The sequence below is a fragment of the Leguminivora glycinivorella genome, chromosome Z, assembly GCF_023078275.1.
Source record: "Leguminivora glycinivorella isolate SPB_JAAS2020 chromosome Z, LegGlyc_1.1, whole genome shotgun sequence".
In the NCBI taxonomy this organism is placed as follows: Eukaryota; Metazoa; Arthropoda; class Insecta; order Lepidoptera; family Tortricidae; genus Leguminivora; species Leguminivora glycinivorella.
In genome coordinates, this window is record NC_062998.1 from 28,222,536 (window position 1) to 28,237,040 (window position 14,505).

Here is a 14,505-nt window from a genome sequence, read left to right on the forward strand (position 1 = left end):
CTTCAAATGTATTTTACTGTTACCATAAGTGTAATTATAAATAAATCATGACATTCGGCCATCCAGCTTCGTGCATGACTCCGGCGCACGAACCTAAACAAGAAAAGCTAGATCCGTTTTATTTATTTTGACAGTCTTGTTTTTCGTAATACCGTTTTGTGGAAGTTGTAACAGAAAATATACAACTGTTACATAAATTTTCCGGAAAACGTCTTAAATAAAATGATGATATAATCTCTACCTCAAAAGACTATCATGACATTCGGTCTGTTGCATGTATATTTCTGTTCATAATAATGACTTGGTATTTATTCTATCTCGTGTTCGATTTTCATCATTCTCATCTAGTTATGAATTCAGTTCAGATATTTCACCTACTTGTCAACATTCGTTTATTTTGTTGCATGCTTACGTAAAACCTATAGTAATTAGTCAATAAAAAAATCTTATTCTGTTTAAAATCAAGCGGAAATAATATTCTTACATAATTTATAATTGTAAATTTTTGTTTGTTTTTTTTTTAAACTCGTTTTAGCATCACTTAAATGTACGTTACATATTACCTAATGTCATTGCTAAATGCTAATGTCACAGCCAAAAATCGCTTGCCTTCGACCATTACGTGTCTTTGTCACATTACACCTATATTAAACATTTAATTATTTTCTGCTTCATCAATTATATTATGTTGAGTAGAATGATTCTAATCCAATCATTTATACTCAACATTCCCGGAACGATCAGTTCTAGAACCTATGACGTTAGACTATGTATGATTCCCTTTCAAGCTTCAACCCAAGTACTGTTTAAATTTTCCACCTACAATAATTTTCTGTGTATCCATATCGTAAGGTAATTTTCGATATTATACTTATGGTTGATATCATAAAGAAAAAACGAAACACTTTTTTTTTAAGGTACATTTGGTTACTTGTGCTTTTGTACTCATCTGTTCGTACTACAATATCTCAAGGCATTTTTTTTTCAGGAAAGTGAGAAAATTATTAATAATAAATCAATACCTATTAGACCATTTATTACGAAAATGTCAATCTTGAATAACAGTGATTTCACTGATTTTCACTCAATATTAATACATTTACCAAATATGCATAGCTATAGTAACATAATCCACATTAGGAAAATTCGAAAAGTCGCTTGTTAAAGACTTTTAATTAAACATGATACTTAAGTCAGGTCTACTACTGGGACTTAACTACATATTAGCAAATTGATTTTAACATTTGTTATTCAATTTTGTTGCAACTTTTTCAAAATTTCAAAATACTCCTTACTAGATATTTTCATCAGAAAATTCTCATGTAGGTTGTTAATGAAACATTCCCTTTAAAATTAAGATTTAGGATGTTTTACGCGCATTCTCAACGGTTGACGATCGCTTCATTTGATGTCTGAGTTACACCTCAGTTTTTATTATCAAATGTCATAGAAATTGATCACATAACTTGGCAAAACATGTACTAAGGACAACATTTACTATTTTTGAAACTTTTTTTTTTCGGTGTATGTCTAACAATGGATCATTATGTTCATCATTACGGGTTTTTTTTCATATTTTTCATTGATCCATTTTACTAATTACAAAACAACTACTATTATTGGATTCGACCAATGTTCATGAATCTTTACAGAAAAAAATGAGACTCATCTCTGGCTTCACACCATGTTCTGTCAAATCTATATCTAATATGTTTACAAAGTTAGTACAAACGAAACTTATGTTGATCCTCATGTAAGTTGTAAATTAATTAACTTTCTTGTCTCAACCGGCTGTTAATTATACTCTTACTATCTATATAGTATAACTATCAAATAAAAATAAAGTATTCTGGAAGCTTGTTGCTAAAGACAAGATTATGCATTTAATGCCATCTCTTGACACAGGGTTCAAACTTTTAGGACCGCGGTTGACAAATTGACCCTTACCTCTTATTTAACTGATATGCAATGTGTTCATCGCCATTAACTCATTAGTCAAGACTCAATCGCCGTCTACACGAGCTAAATTCGGTAACTTGATTTTCAGAAGTAAGATGTTTTTATTTCTTTTTGACACTATTCATCATCAATTATTAAAAGATTCGCATCATTAAAAGTTACGTTTTGCAATTTATTTTTATTTTTCTGCATTTCAATTAGTTTAGAAATAATACATTGATATTTCAAAACTATACTTAAACTTGAACACTTTTATAATACGAGTAATTATTTACATCCAACAGTTATTTTACGCTTAACTGAATTATCGTATTCTCTTTATTATTATCTATCTTCAGCAGCGCGACTCGGCCAATAAAATAATTTCTGATTTCTCTAAAATTGAACACCACGTTGAATATACATCAGTTAGTAACGGACATACATAACTTCTTACTTATTTTAAATAAGTATCATACGATTTTAAGTTCTATTAACAATCATTATTAATCTATGTATTTCTTTTTTTATACGCTAATATAGATTACTACTATATTATTGCGATCAGTATCATAATTATCGTATAAACTCAGGTGATCACTTTTTGTGTTATATTTTTATCACGCATGTTATGGAAAGTACCACACAAGTCAGGTAACTTTCAAAAACTTTCAATTTTACGTTAATTTTCCATCATTAATTAAGCAAACACCAAGTACTTCAATATATCTTTTACTATTTTATGACATTTATCATTCTAGTTACTTGTTTTATTCGCAGGTATGGAAAATAATATTTCTAGAAATGTCATCTGGCTTAGTAATTTTTTTTTTAAACCAGAAAAGTTTACTAACGACTCTTCAAGTTTTTATTTTGAAGGAAGAAAAAAAAAGGCAAAAATTACGCTTCCGGCGGGATTCGTACCCGCATCAACTCGTTATGCTTCATACAATCAATCATTAAGCTTCATGGTTTCTACACAAACGAATATATGTACCAATTTACCTATGTGCTGAATGTTTTTGCACTACGTGTCTTCTTTTTTTTTGGCTCAACAATATACCTTTTCCATCGATTTAAACTTCTCTAGATACACTATCACCTACAAATTCGGCACTCAAAAGTGTCCGATCGCTTAGTTGCAAATGTGTGCGTCCAGTTGACAAACGAAAACTTCGCAATGTAGTAAAAACTACTTTCATTTTTTTACAAAAACTACGTTATTTCTTAGTACTTAAAGTTCTTTTTCAAATGCAAGCAATTGGCGGTTATGACATTAATGAATGTGATCATCGCGAAAGCCATAAAATTTTATTACCGCAGATCGCAGGTGTGCATATTTTTAAAAAAATCTACGTCTTATTGCAACCAACTTAAGTTTAATTTCGTTTGCGCTGCAACAATCTAAACGCCATTTTGACATTGGGAACGAGGATGGACAGAGGCATCATGGGAGTCGCGCTATGAGATGAAAGGCGAGAATGAGGAAATTTGCGGTATTTTTGCGAAAAACTGTTTTAAAAAATCCTATTAGATAGAAAATTTCTTAAGGAACAAAACGTTTGGTATAACATTTTTCGAGATGTTGCGTATTTTAAGCGAAAAAAAATGAGTTTTTACTGTACGATATTTTTATTGATATTATCTCAAACAAAAAAATATATAAGGTACGGCGGGACAATTTGGACTGGGGGACAATTGCAACTGAACTGATTAATATCTCCACGTTTTGCAATGTTTGCATTATTAAATAGAGTCAACTGAGGTATATATATATATATATATATATATATATATATATATATATATGTGTGTGTGTGTGTGTGTGTGTAGGTATGTATATATATAACATATGTGTGTGTGTGTGTGTGTGTGTGTGCGTGTAGTGAGTGTATGTGTAGCGATTATGTGAAGGTAAACAGTTGAGGGATTGTATGTGGTGTGTGTGAGGGTGCACTTGGAGAATATGAATTAAGTAGCTATTAAAACAAAGAAGAATTGAACGATGACATTAATTTATTATTCTACGTATAATTTCTTTCAAAGCTTTGTTTGGGTAAAAGGCCCCTGTACACACATGGCCAACAGCTCCACCAACCCTTTGTGAAAGCCCTTGGCCAAGATTAGAGCCGCTGTTTACACATTGGCGAACCAACCAGTTGGCGTTGGCTCTAGGTACGAGATGGACGTGGAATGTCTTGCAGCTGCGGCAGTTTATTTATACACTGCCTTTAATTATTACCAAAAAGTACATCAAAGCAAAGTTATTAAAAAAAAATGGCGTAAAAGAAGATGGTGGATGGTGACTATTCATCGGAATAGAACGAGGTAAGATGAATAATTGTTCGGTTCAGTTAAATTATTACATAGGTGTAGGCGAACAAAAAAAAATTATCATAAAAAAAAGCGCGGCAAATTTGAAAAATTCAGGGGTGATGAATTATACAAATAATTTATTATGAATAACATAATTAAGTGTACAGTGGTGGATGATGGATCATTGTTCCTTAAGACTTGAATTTTGCGCCTTTTTAGTGACAATATTAGTTTGATCGTCTATATCTTTACATATAGTACTATACCCATAGACTATATAGATGTGACACTTGTGAGAGACAAAAAAGCTGCCGTTGATAAAGCTAGGAACACACTACGCGGACGTCCGTCGTAAATCGACCGCGGACGGGAATCTGGACAATGAAATTACATATAACCGTGCAAACTATCGGTCGACGGACGTGGGCGTGGCCTTGAGCGCATGGACGTCCGATCGAAGTCTGGCTCGCTGGATGTTTTGTTCCGTGCACACTGATCGGTCGCGGTCGCGGTCGATTTACGACGGACGTCCGACGGACGGTTGTTAAGCTAGGAACATACTACGCGGAACAGATTCCCGTCCGCGGTCGATTTACGACGGACGTCCGCGTAGTATGTTCCTAGCTTTAAGATGGCCATACCCTACAGCTAGCCATACACGTACGGATTTGTCCGTCGGATCTGCCTGGTGGACACATCCGATCCGTTGGTTTTGAGCACGGTCAGGGGACAGATACCCAGCAGACAAATTTGTGTATATTTCCTCGCCACATATGGACGGATGTGTCCGTCAGGCAGATCCGACAGACAAATCCGTACGTGTATGGCTAGCTTCACCTTTGTTGGCCGGTGAGCCCTAGATTTTTCAAATTTGCTGCCTTTTTTTTTTTAGTGTCAAGTTTTGGTAGACCGTCTATTTATAGGACCCAGCAGGGTTTTCTTACTTCTATTGGTTAAAAGCTATGCACGGTTTGCAGATGATACGAGTATAAGTCCCGTCAGAAGCGTAATATTTTCCTTTTATATAAATATTTATTTTGTTGTACTTTTCTTAAAGGAGCGTAATCTTACATGATTATTTAACTACAAGATTAACTTAATTATGAAAGGCAATGACACCTTCATTAAATGTGCGAATATCAGAAAATCGCATTTGCTGTTAATTTAAATAACTATAGTTATTTAAATTAACGCAAACGATTGCCAATAGATCATATTATTATCAGTATTAATAAATGCCAGGGTCGTGGTAACACACTGTATATCCATACTAATCCATACTAATATTATAAATGGGAAAGTGTGTGTGTCTGTTTGTTTGTCCGTCTTTCACGGCAAAACGGCGCGGCGAATTGACGTGATCTTTTAAGTGAAGATAGTTGAAGGGATGGAGAGTAACATAGGCTACTTTTTGTCTCTTTCTAACGCGAGCGAAGTCGCGGGAAAAGCTAGTAATATACTATATGTACACAGTCAACCAACTAGAACCCTAGGCCACTGTAGAACTATGTCATAGTGACGTTATAAATCAGATTGTCTCTGTTTATTATTTTTACATAGTTGTAGAGTGGCAGAATATAATTATATAATAGTACAAGTACAGAAGGCCACTCACTCCTTTGATGTTCACAAATGCCGCCATTCTAAATTCTTACCTACATTAACAAAGGGACCGCGCGCAAGCAGACGACATTGAATTCTATTGCGCCGCGCGAAAGTCGGCACCAGTGAATGGGCCGCGAACTCACGGCCACCGGTATGTATGTATTTGTAATCAGTAATCAACTTATAGCCCCTACTAAGGTTCCAGTTGGTTAACTGTACACACACACATATATATATATATATATATATATATATTATATATATATATTAATTAATACCAACTTCATCTTTTTAGAGAGACCATGAACCACCAACTTGCAGAGCTCCTTGCAGAACCGTCTGGGGAGTTCAACAATTTCGTCCGTATGTCGAGCAGCGATTTTGAATTCCTATTAGAAAAAATTTCACCTTTGGTGTCTAAACAAGATACCAACTGGAGGGAAGCTATACCAACGAAAATACGACTGGCAGTAACATTAAGATTTTTAGCTAGTGGAGATGATTACAGAAGCCTACATTATCTATTTAAAATGTCCAGTTCAATCATCTCACGAATAATAATTCAAGTCTGTATGGCACTCAATGAAGTTCTGAAGGATATGATTAAAGTAAGTAAAACTTCAAAGTAATTTTCATTTTTTAATATTTTTTAAAATATTTATAGCAAATGCGTGCGCGACATTTATGCGTCTTGAAAAGCCTTAAATATAATATTTTGAGAATCTAGCAGTGACTCTGACTCGGACTGTAAATTGTTGTAAAATTCGTCAGATTCTGGTATATGAAATTCTACAGCTTGTTCTGAGGATTGTAGGGTTTGGGCAGGTGAATATATGTCATTTGAAAGTATGCGAATGACGGGACGTGAGGACTTTGACTCATTAGGACTCCACTGAACAAACTGAGGTTGACTGTGCGAAGTTTTATTAGGAATGGTGCAATAACTTGAAACGGTTGATTGGGTTGAGTGTGGTCGATTGTGAGGTGAAGAAGATGACTGTGACCATTCAGATTGATAACTTTGCGAGGAGGGTGGACGATTGATTAAGTTATATGTATTAGCGACAGTTTGGATATTTCGGCGTCTTTTCATCACCATGCTATCTATTTCTAGCATTATATCTTCTCTTTCATTGTCCGGAAATTTTCTTAATTTTGCAGCAAGAAGTTTACCATATAAGTCACAGTCATCTTCTTCGTGCCTAGTATTTTTTTCTAGTGCTTTATTTAGGGTGTTAAATGCGTTCTTCATTTCTCTGTTGGCCTCAGATAGTTCTAATGGATTTTTAGAACGACGCTTTAATTGTGGAAGTGCTGTATCCTTTGACTTTGTTTTAATTGCGGGTGTAGAATTAGAACTTTCGGCACTACAACCAATTTCTGTCGCTGAATTTGTATTTTTTTCTGTGTGAGCAGGGGACAAAGGCGAATCCTGCAACAATAAAGTAACTTGGTTTTTATTTTATTTCAGATGCCTCAAAATGCAGACGGATGGCTTGCTGTGTCAGAAGGTTTCAGCTTCCCACATTGTCTTGGTGCCATAGACGGAAAACACATAAATATAGAGTCTCCGTGTCACTCCGGAACTGAATACTTCAACTACAAAGGGAATTTTAGCATAGTCTTGCTAGCATTAGTTGATAGTAATTACAGTTTTATGTTTGCCGATGTAGGTTCACAGGGACGCATTAGTGACGGGGGAGTTTTCAACCAAAGCATTTTATCTCAAAAACTATCGTCTAACACCCTGAACTTACCCACTCCCAGTCCACTTCCAAATAGTTTAAATGACGTGCCCGTGCCTTACGTATTTCTAGCCGATGGCGCATTTGCCCTAAGTGCCCATTTGATGAAACCATTTCCCGGTCATCACGCACTAGGCTCGCCGGAAAGAATATTTAATCAAGAATTGTCACGTTCCCGCGTAAAAGTTGAAAATACTTTTGGTATACTTTCCGCCAGATTCAGGATTTTTAAAAAACCGATACCCCTAGAACCAGTGAAGGCTTCTGTTATTACTATGACGTGTCTCTATTTACACAATTTTTTAAGAAAAAGTGCTTCCTCCCAGAATATTTATTCACCTCCAGGTTCATTCGACTTTTATCAAAATGAAGAACTCGTGCGCCCAGGTTCATGGAGAAATAATATTGTAGAAAATAACTTTTCTCCATTATTGAATATACCGCGTAGGCCGCCAAGTACTGCGACTCAAGTAAGATCCGATTTTATGAATTACTTTTCTAGAAATAGACAGAACTAAGATTTTATAAAATTAAAATAATTTATACCTGTGCTTCGTTTTCCTCTACATACGAATTTATAACGCTATTACATTCGTAAACACCTTTTAAGAAGGCTTCAAGTGGTTCATAAAATGGCCAAATAGGGGTATAGCGTTCATCTTCACCCATTCCTGACTTTATTGATTCATTTTTCTTTTTGTTGTGTATTCTGAAACTTGTCATCAATGACTCCTTTTTCCTTTTTAATTCTGATATAGGCACATGCATGTTTTCAGCTATGCGACTCCATGCATCATTAACCTGAAATATAGATTGTTAATTAAATCAATAATAAGTATTTTTTTACCTCCCTATTTTAAGTATACCTACCTAAAAGAATTTTGAATAATTCACGGTTATTTTCATTAGACTTATATTGACCGGGATATAGACCGTGATTATTTTTTTGATGTTTGTCGAGCTCCCGATATTTCGATGCAGTTGTATATCATATTCATTTATTTATCCCGGTCATTATAAGTCTATACCTACCTACACTATAATGTACTTTTTCAGTACCGACGGTGTTTTTTATGCACTAGTGCGAGAAGTGGTCCATTATATTGTCAGGTTGAAACTTTGGAGGGCCAGTTGCACTGAAAAACGTCTTACGATACACGTGCGAAAAGGTAATTCGTAACTCGTGTCGATTTATACCCTAACCACAAAATTAAAATTTTGAAAAAACCGCCGACCGCGATATAGTAGACCGATTTTCATGGAATATGGCTAAGAACACTCCCGACTAACTCAGCTTTCTGACAATAAAAACAAAATCCAAATCGGTTCATCCGTTCGGGAGCTACGATGCCACAGGCAGACACACACACAGACAGACACGTCAAACTTATAACACCCCGTCTTTTTGCGTAGGGGGTTTAAAAACACTCCATTTGGTCGTGTGTTAATTTATCGCCACTCGTTTTGCACTTGTATCGTAATGTATATCGTATTTGTATATCTTGTTCTATTAAGTATTTAAATATACGTATCTAAACAAATAACCCGTAATTACATTTTCGAGTACTTAGTCACAACATTTTTTGTAACTAACCAAATATAGATACAAAACTCTCTCTTTAACGCAACTATGGGAACAATTCAAATTATTTTTATCAAACATTTTGATTTGTATTTTTTTTTAAGTAGTCACACTATTTATGGGACATGTTCTCTCTCTCTTTAATTTAACTTTATTTGGTTGTGTGTCGTGTATTATTTTAAATAATACTAAATACCTATTCTCAACTGCCTAAGCGGCCGTTTAAGGGTAAATTTTGTGTACATTCATTTAAATACATAAAATTAATACAGATTATTTATGTTAGACAATGCAACTATAAAACTTTTTTTTTATACTACGTCGGTGGCAAACAAGCATACGGTCCGCCTGATGGAAAGCGGTCACCGTAACCTATGGACGCCTGCAACTCAAAGGGTGTCACATGCGCGTTGCCACCCTATTAGAAACTTGTACACTCCCCTTTGCTACATTTGATTCGCCAATGGACACAGTTTTATTTAGCATCATTATCGTGGTCAATGATGCTTCTACGCCTTCTACTATGAACTACTACTACGAAAATAAATTTGTTTCGACGCGTCACTAATGGACACAGTTTTATAGTAACTGCAGAAGGAGAATTATTGGGATTCGGCGAGTCTAATGGACGTCAGCTTCTATCCGCCCAACGATATTTTGGGTGACGCAGGACGGCGTTCTTTTAGTCGATCTATTATGTATTTCATTAGCCCATATTTATCTACGTGGGTATACATTTATATACCAACATTATTTATATACCATCATTTATGGGAATTATAAGTGAAATTTACAAAATGAGTAACTAATTGAATTCAGCTTTATAACTTACCTTGTTTTTGTTCTTATGGTGTACATTCTTTGGGTTCCATATTACCGGTTCGTTTCGGTAGTTTTCGATAAATTGTAGCACCTCGCTGCTAGTCCACGCCATCGTAACTCGACTGTACTACACTACTTAAGTGGGTAATTTGGATTGAATAAAAAATGGAGTTTGAAATACTATATTTTAAATCCTGTTGAAGTTATATTGATACATCAGATACATGCAGTGTGAAAATTTCAACAGCAATAATCATAAAATATCTGAGTAACTTTTTAAACATCTAAATTGGCGCCAAATTTCAATGGCCGCTGTTCACACGGACTTAATACATCTCGTTGACAACAAAGACCCTAACAGACTGTCGTGTACTGCGATGAGCTTATCTCCACGCTCGTGATGGTAACCGTCAAATCCTACGCTACACGTCTAGTAGCTAACATTTACCGGGCTGTGTCAACGATGCATTTTTAAAACTTGACGGAGAGAAAGATCTGCCTTATTATAGCTGTCATTTATAGGACATGTTCGGTAATCTGTTAGCGGCTTTACGCATGATATAAATAAAATAAATAAATATTGGGGGCACCTTACACAGACTAACTTAGCCCAAAACTAAGCAAAGCTTGTACTATGGGTGCTAAGCGACTATATACATACTTAAATACATAGAAAACATCCATGACTCAGGAACAAATATCTATGCTCATCACACAAATAAATGCCCCTACCGGGATTCGAAACCGGGACCGGCAGGCAGGGTCACTACCGACTGCGCCAGACCGGTCGTCATAATATATGAAATATGAATGAGAGTATGCACCCACGGGCGACTATTTGTCTCTTGGATGTGTTTTTGTTAAAAGATGTGTCGCTACGTGGGACACAAAACCGCCCGTGGGTGCATATACCCTAAACGCCGTGCCGCACCATGACCTTGGTATGGCACGATCATGTGCCAAAAGCTATCTAGCTCTAGCCAGGGGCGGCTCACTCCGCGATTCTATCGCCGCGCTGGCGGTATTCGGGCTGGCTAATCAGCGTGCGCAGCCAAATGCTCACACCCCCTCACGAAACGAAACGCTCGTAGATATCTATTTCTATCGCTCTTGCGGATTGGAGCGACAGAGCCAGACTACAGAGCGATAGGATAGGTACAGTCAACCAATTGGAACCCTAGCACAGAATATATAATAGACCCTAGGCCACTCTACAACCATGTCAAAATGACAAGCAGTTCAGATTTCTTACAACTGATTTCTAATGTCACTGTGACATAGTTCTACAGTGGCCTAGGGTTCCAATTGGTTGACTGTACCTACGAGCCTTTCGTTTCGTGACCGTTTGTGCCATTCGGCTTCGTAGGTACCCTGGGGTGGCGCGCGTTCTTACAGAACGCACGTTCGCACTTTCTTTTGTTACTTTACGCCCTGAGTTTTTTTAAACTTCATATGCGCTTGGTATGACTAATAAAGCTTAGTTAAATAGACAATCATGACTAAAATAAATACCATAGGACTTTCTTACACAGATCTACTATTGACTAAGTCTCACGGAAAAGTTCAACGCTAGTGATTAAAACCGAAAACCGAAATAAAGGCTGGAAAATGTTGGCTTGTTGAAGATCAGCAGATCTAAAACTGAGTATCTTTTCTGCGACTTCGGCGATCTTTCCGTCCCTGTTGCCATGACGCTTGCTCGGATTTTAAGTAGGTACCTAGGTTCTCTCATTCAGGGATATAGCGAGATCGACAAAGCAGTTCAGCACAGAATTAACGTAGGGTGGATGAAACGGCGTCAGCTCACAGGCACAACGTTCCCCGCATGCCCCTTAGGCTGAAGGGGAAAATTTATAAATCTGTGTTATCCGACCTGTCGTCTTGTATGAAAGTGAGTGCTGGGCCGTCAAGAAGAAGGATGAGAGAAGTCTTCATGTAAATGAAATTAAAATATAGCGATGTATGTGTGGTGTGACAAGACGGGATAGGATTCGGAATTAGTATATAAGGGGAAGCCTGAGAGTAGCGCCAGTGACATAGAAGGTGAGAGGAAGCAGATTATCATGGTATGGGCATGGGCAATTGGGCATGTTGTACGGAGGGATGAAAGCAATTTTTCCGCAGCGCGGTGCGGCGCGTTTCGGTTTCAGCGGCGACAACGGTAGTGGAAGGCGAAGGCCTAAGAAAAGATGGATGGAATGTGTGAACAATGATATGAGAGTGAAAGGTGTTCGTATGAAAATGACGGCTGCTAGAGAGGAATGTAGGAGGAAAATCTACTACGCCGACCCCAAATAGTGGGAAGAGGGCAAAATAATGATGATACAACCGAAATAAATTACACGTATGAAAGAAAAAGTCACCAAGGTCTCCACTGTGCCTGAGGCTGGAATCGAACCAGTGTACTCTGCAATCGCGGCAGATGCCTGTTTCCACTCGGCCACCCAGGTCACAGTAGCTGAGGTCTAAATTATCTTATCTCTTAAAATATGAGTAATCTATAGTGCACAAGTAGCGCTTGAGGGAGCGCGCGTGTGTTGTCGTAAGGAGCTATATGTATAGATACTGTATATATACCCAGAAAGTACCCAATACTTAAATATACTAGAAAACTTTTTATCAGAGTATTAATAAAATTCGTTAGGTAGGTATTTGTTTTAATCCATATGGAACCCTATCGTCGGTCGCAGCGCGTGTGCGGTTCGTTTCTTTAGAGAGTGCGCCCACGGGCGACTTCTTGTCACGATCATGGACTAGTATGAAAGTGCACTTTCAAACAAATATGTCCACTCGACAAAAAAGTTGCAGCGAAAAGTCGCCCGTGTGGGCGCCCTCTTATAAAGCCACCACCACCACGCTCCACTAGTCCACTAGGTTCGGCGAGTCGAGTCTCGTTAATTTGCTTACTGCGTTAAATTTTTTTATAACACTGCGTCCTTAAATTAAGGCTTTATGAGGAAATTTATGAGGACTCGATTCCGCCATAGTGGACGCCAGGCTTAAATAGGAATTACGATCAGGAATTATGTAAAAAAAGGCGGTATTTCGTGAACAGCAAAGTACTTAGTGGTCTGTACTATACATAATTATATTCTGTGCCCTAATAGCCATCTCGCCATTAGAAAAAAGCGGCAAATTAAAAAATACGCGCAAATGTTTTTGCCGCATGGACGATTCCAATTTCGTGATTTTTTTGTAAATAAAAAACATAAACTCAAATCGGCTGAAATAGGAACACTCTAATTTTCATATCAGACTTATTTCGTTTTTTTTTTTAAATTATAATTGTATGTTATTATTATCAATCAATAGGTATTTGTTGATAAAAAACATGCAAGATACTTCCTAAACATACATTTCACCAACTTAGAATTTAGTATCTCCATGAATCTTTCACTACTGTCCTCTCCGACGGCTGACGACCAACTGAATGAAGCGCCAATGTGTAAACGCAGTTGGCCATTGGCGCCAAGATCCTTTGATGTGTGGACAAAAAACCGACACGAATCGGTTGGCCGGCAAGCGCTAGCGCCAACTGCCAACTTACGGCCAAGTAGCCCTCTACACACATGGCCAAGGGGGTTGGTGGAGCTGTTGGCCATGTGTGTACAGGGGCCTTTAAAGACGTCCAATCAACTGTTATCATTTTCATTAGTGTATTTAAATTACTTCAGGATTTATACTCTGTGTATTAGAGCCACATATTCATGTAATGCTATGTTTCTCGATTGTATCTTCAAGACTTACTCAGTCTTAAATTAACTATATTGTACGAAGACAAATATTATATTCAACTTTCAGTAACTAAGATTTGTGTAGAATGTGCATCCAAATAGCAATTACTCAACATTTTTTTTGATTTATTAAATCTAGATTCAGATATATAAGGGTTTTACGTTCAGTCTCAATTCAATCACATTTTTGATTCCTATACTATTATGTTTCAAAAACAAAGTATTCAGTCAAAATAATTTTAATTTTATTTTGACTCCCAGGAAATTACGTAATTTCTTTGAAATCTAACCGGGAAACATACATAATTGGTCCTAACAAATTACATCAAAACGTTAAAAAGTACTTCGTACCGTTAACAATTATTATTCTTTCCATATCTCGGGTCCATGAAATATAATTTTGACTTGCATGACAATAATAGTACTTTGTATTTAATCGCATATCCATACTGGATAACTTCTGATACCTTACTACGTAATATTGTCACTTGGCATATTAAATAAATATTTCTACCATGTATTTCCATTTTAATTAAAACTTGTTACTTATGTCAACTTTAAGCTGCTCTGATGTAGGTACTAATTACCCTGTTTAATTTTTTTCAATTAATAACAATAAATCATTAAAATTCCGTTATAGTCGACGATCTCATATTAAAAGACTTAACAATCTTTCTCTCTTAACATTTGACTCCATTCAGAAACTTATACCCAATTTAACTTATCTGCGTAAACATAGCTAACTAACTCAAAAAAAAAGATA

At 36.5% G+C, this 14,505-nt stretch overlaps 2 protein-coding genes across 2 annotated transcripts; one reads left to right on the forward strand and one right to left on the reverse strand.

Moving 5' to 3' along the window:
* Positions 1 to 4,025: 4,025 nt before the first annotated feature.
* On the forward strand, positions 4,026 to 8,158 carry LOC125241693 (putative nuclease HARBI1). The gene is made up of 3 exons (XM_048150288.1): positions 4,026 to 4,266; positions 6,155 to 6,467; positions 7,331 to 8,158. Exons 1-3 carry the CDS (start codon positions 4,121 to 4,123, stop codon positions 8,120 to 8,122), a joined length of 1,251 nt encoding a protein of 416 aa, XP_048006245.1. The 5' UTR covers positions 4,026 to 4,120; the 3' UTR covers positions 8,123 to 8,158.
* On the reverse strand, positions 6,487 to 13,498 carry LOC125241694. Its single transcript, XM_048150290.1, has 3 exons — positions 10,019 to 13,498; positions 8,151 to 8,405; positions 6,487 to 7,291 (listed from the first exon to the last, which is right to left on the reverse strand). Exons 1-3 carry the CDS (start codon positions 10,118 to 10,120, stop codon positions 6,542 to 6,544), a joined length of 1,107 nt encoding a protein of 368 aa, XP_048006247.1. The 5' UTR covers positions 10,121 to 13,498; the 3' UTR covers positions 6,487 to 6,541.
* Between the last annotated feature and the right edge of the window lie 1,007 nt (positions 13,499 to 14,505).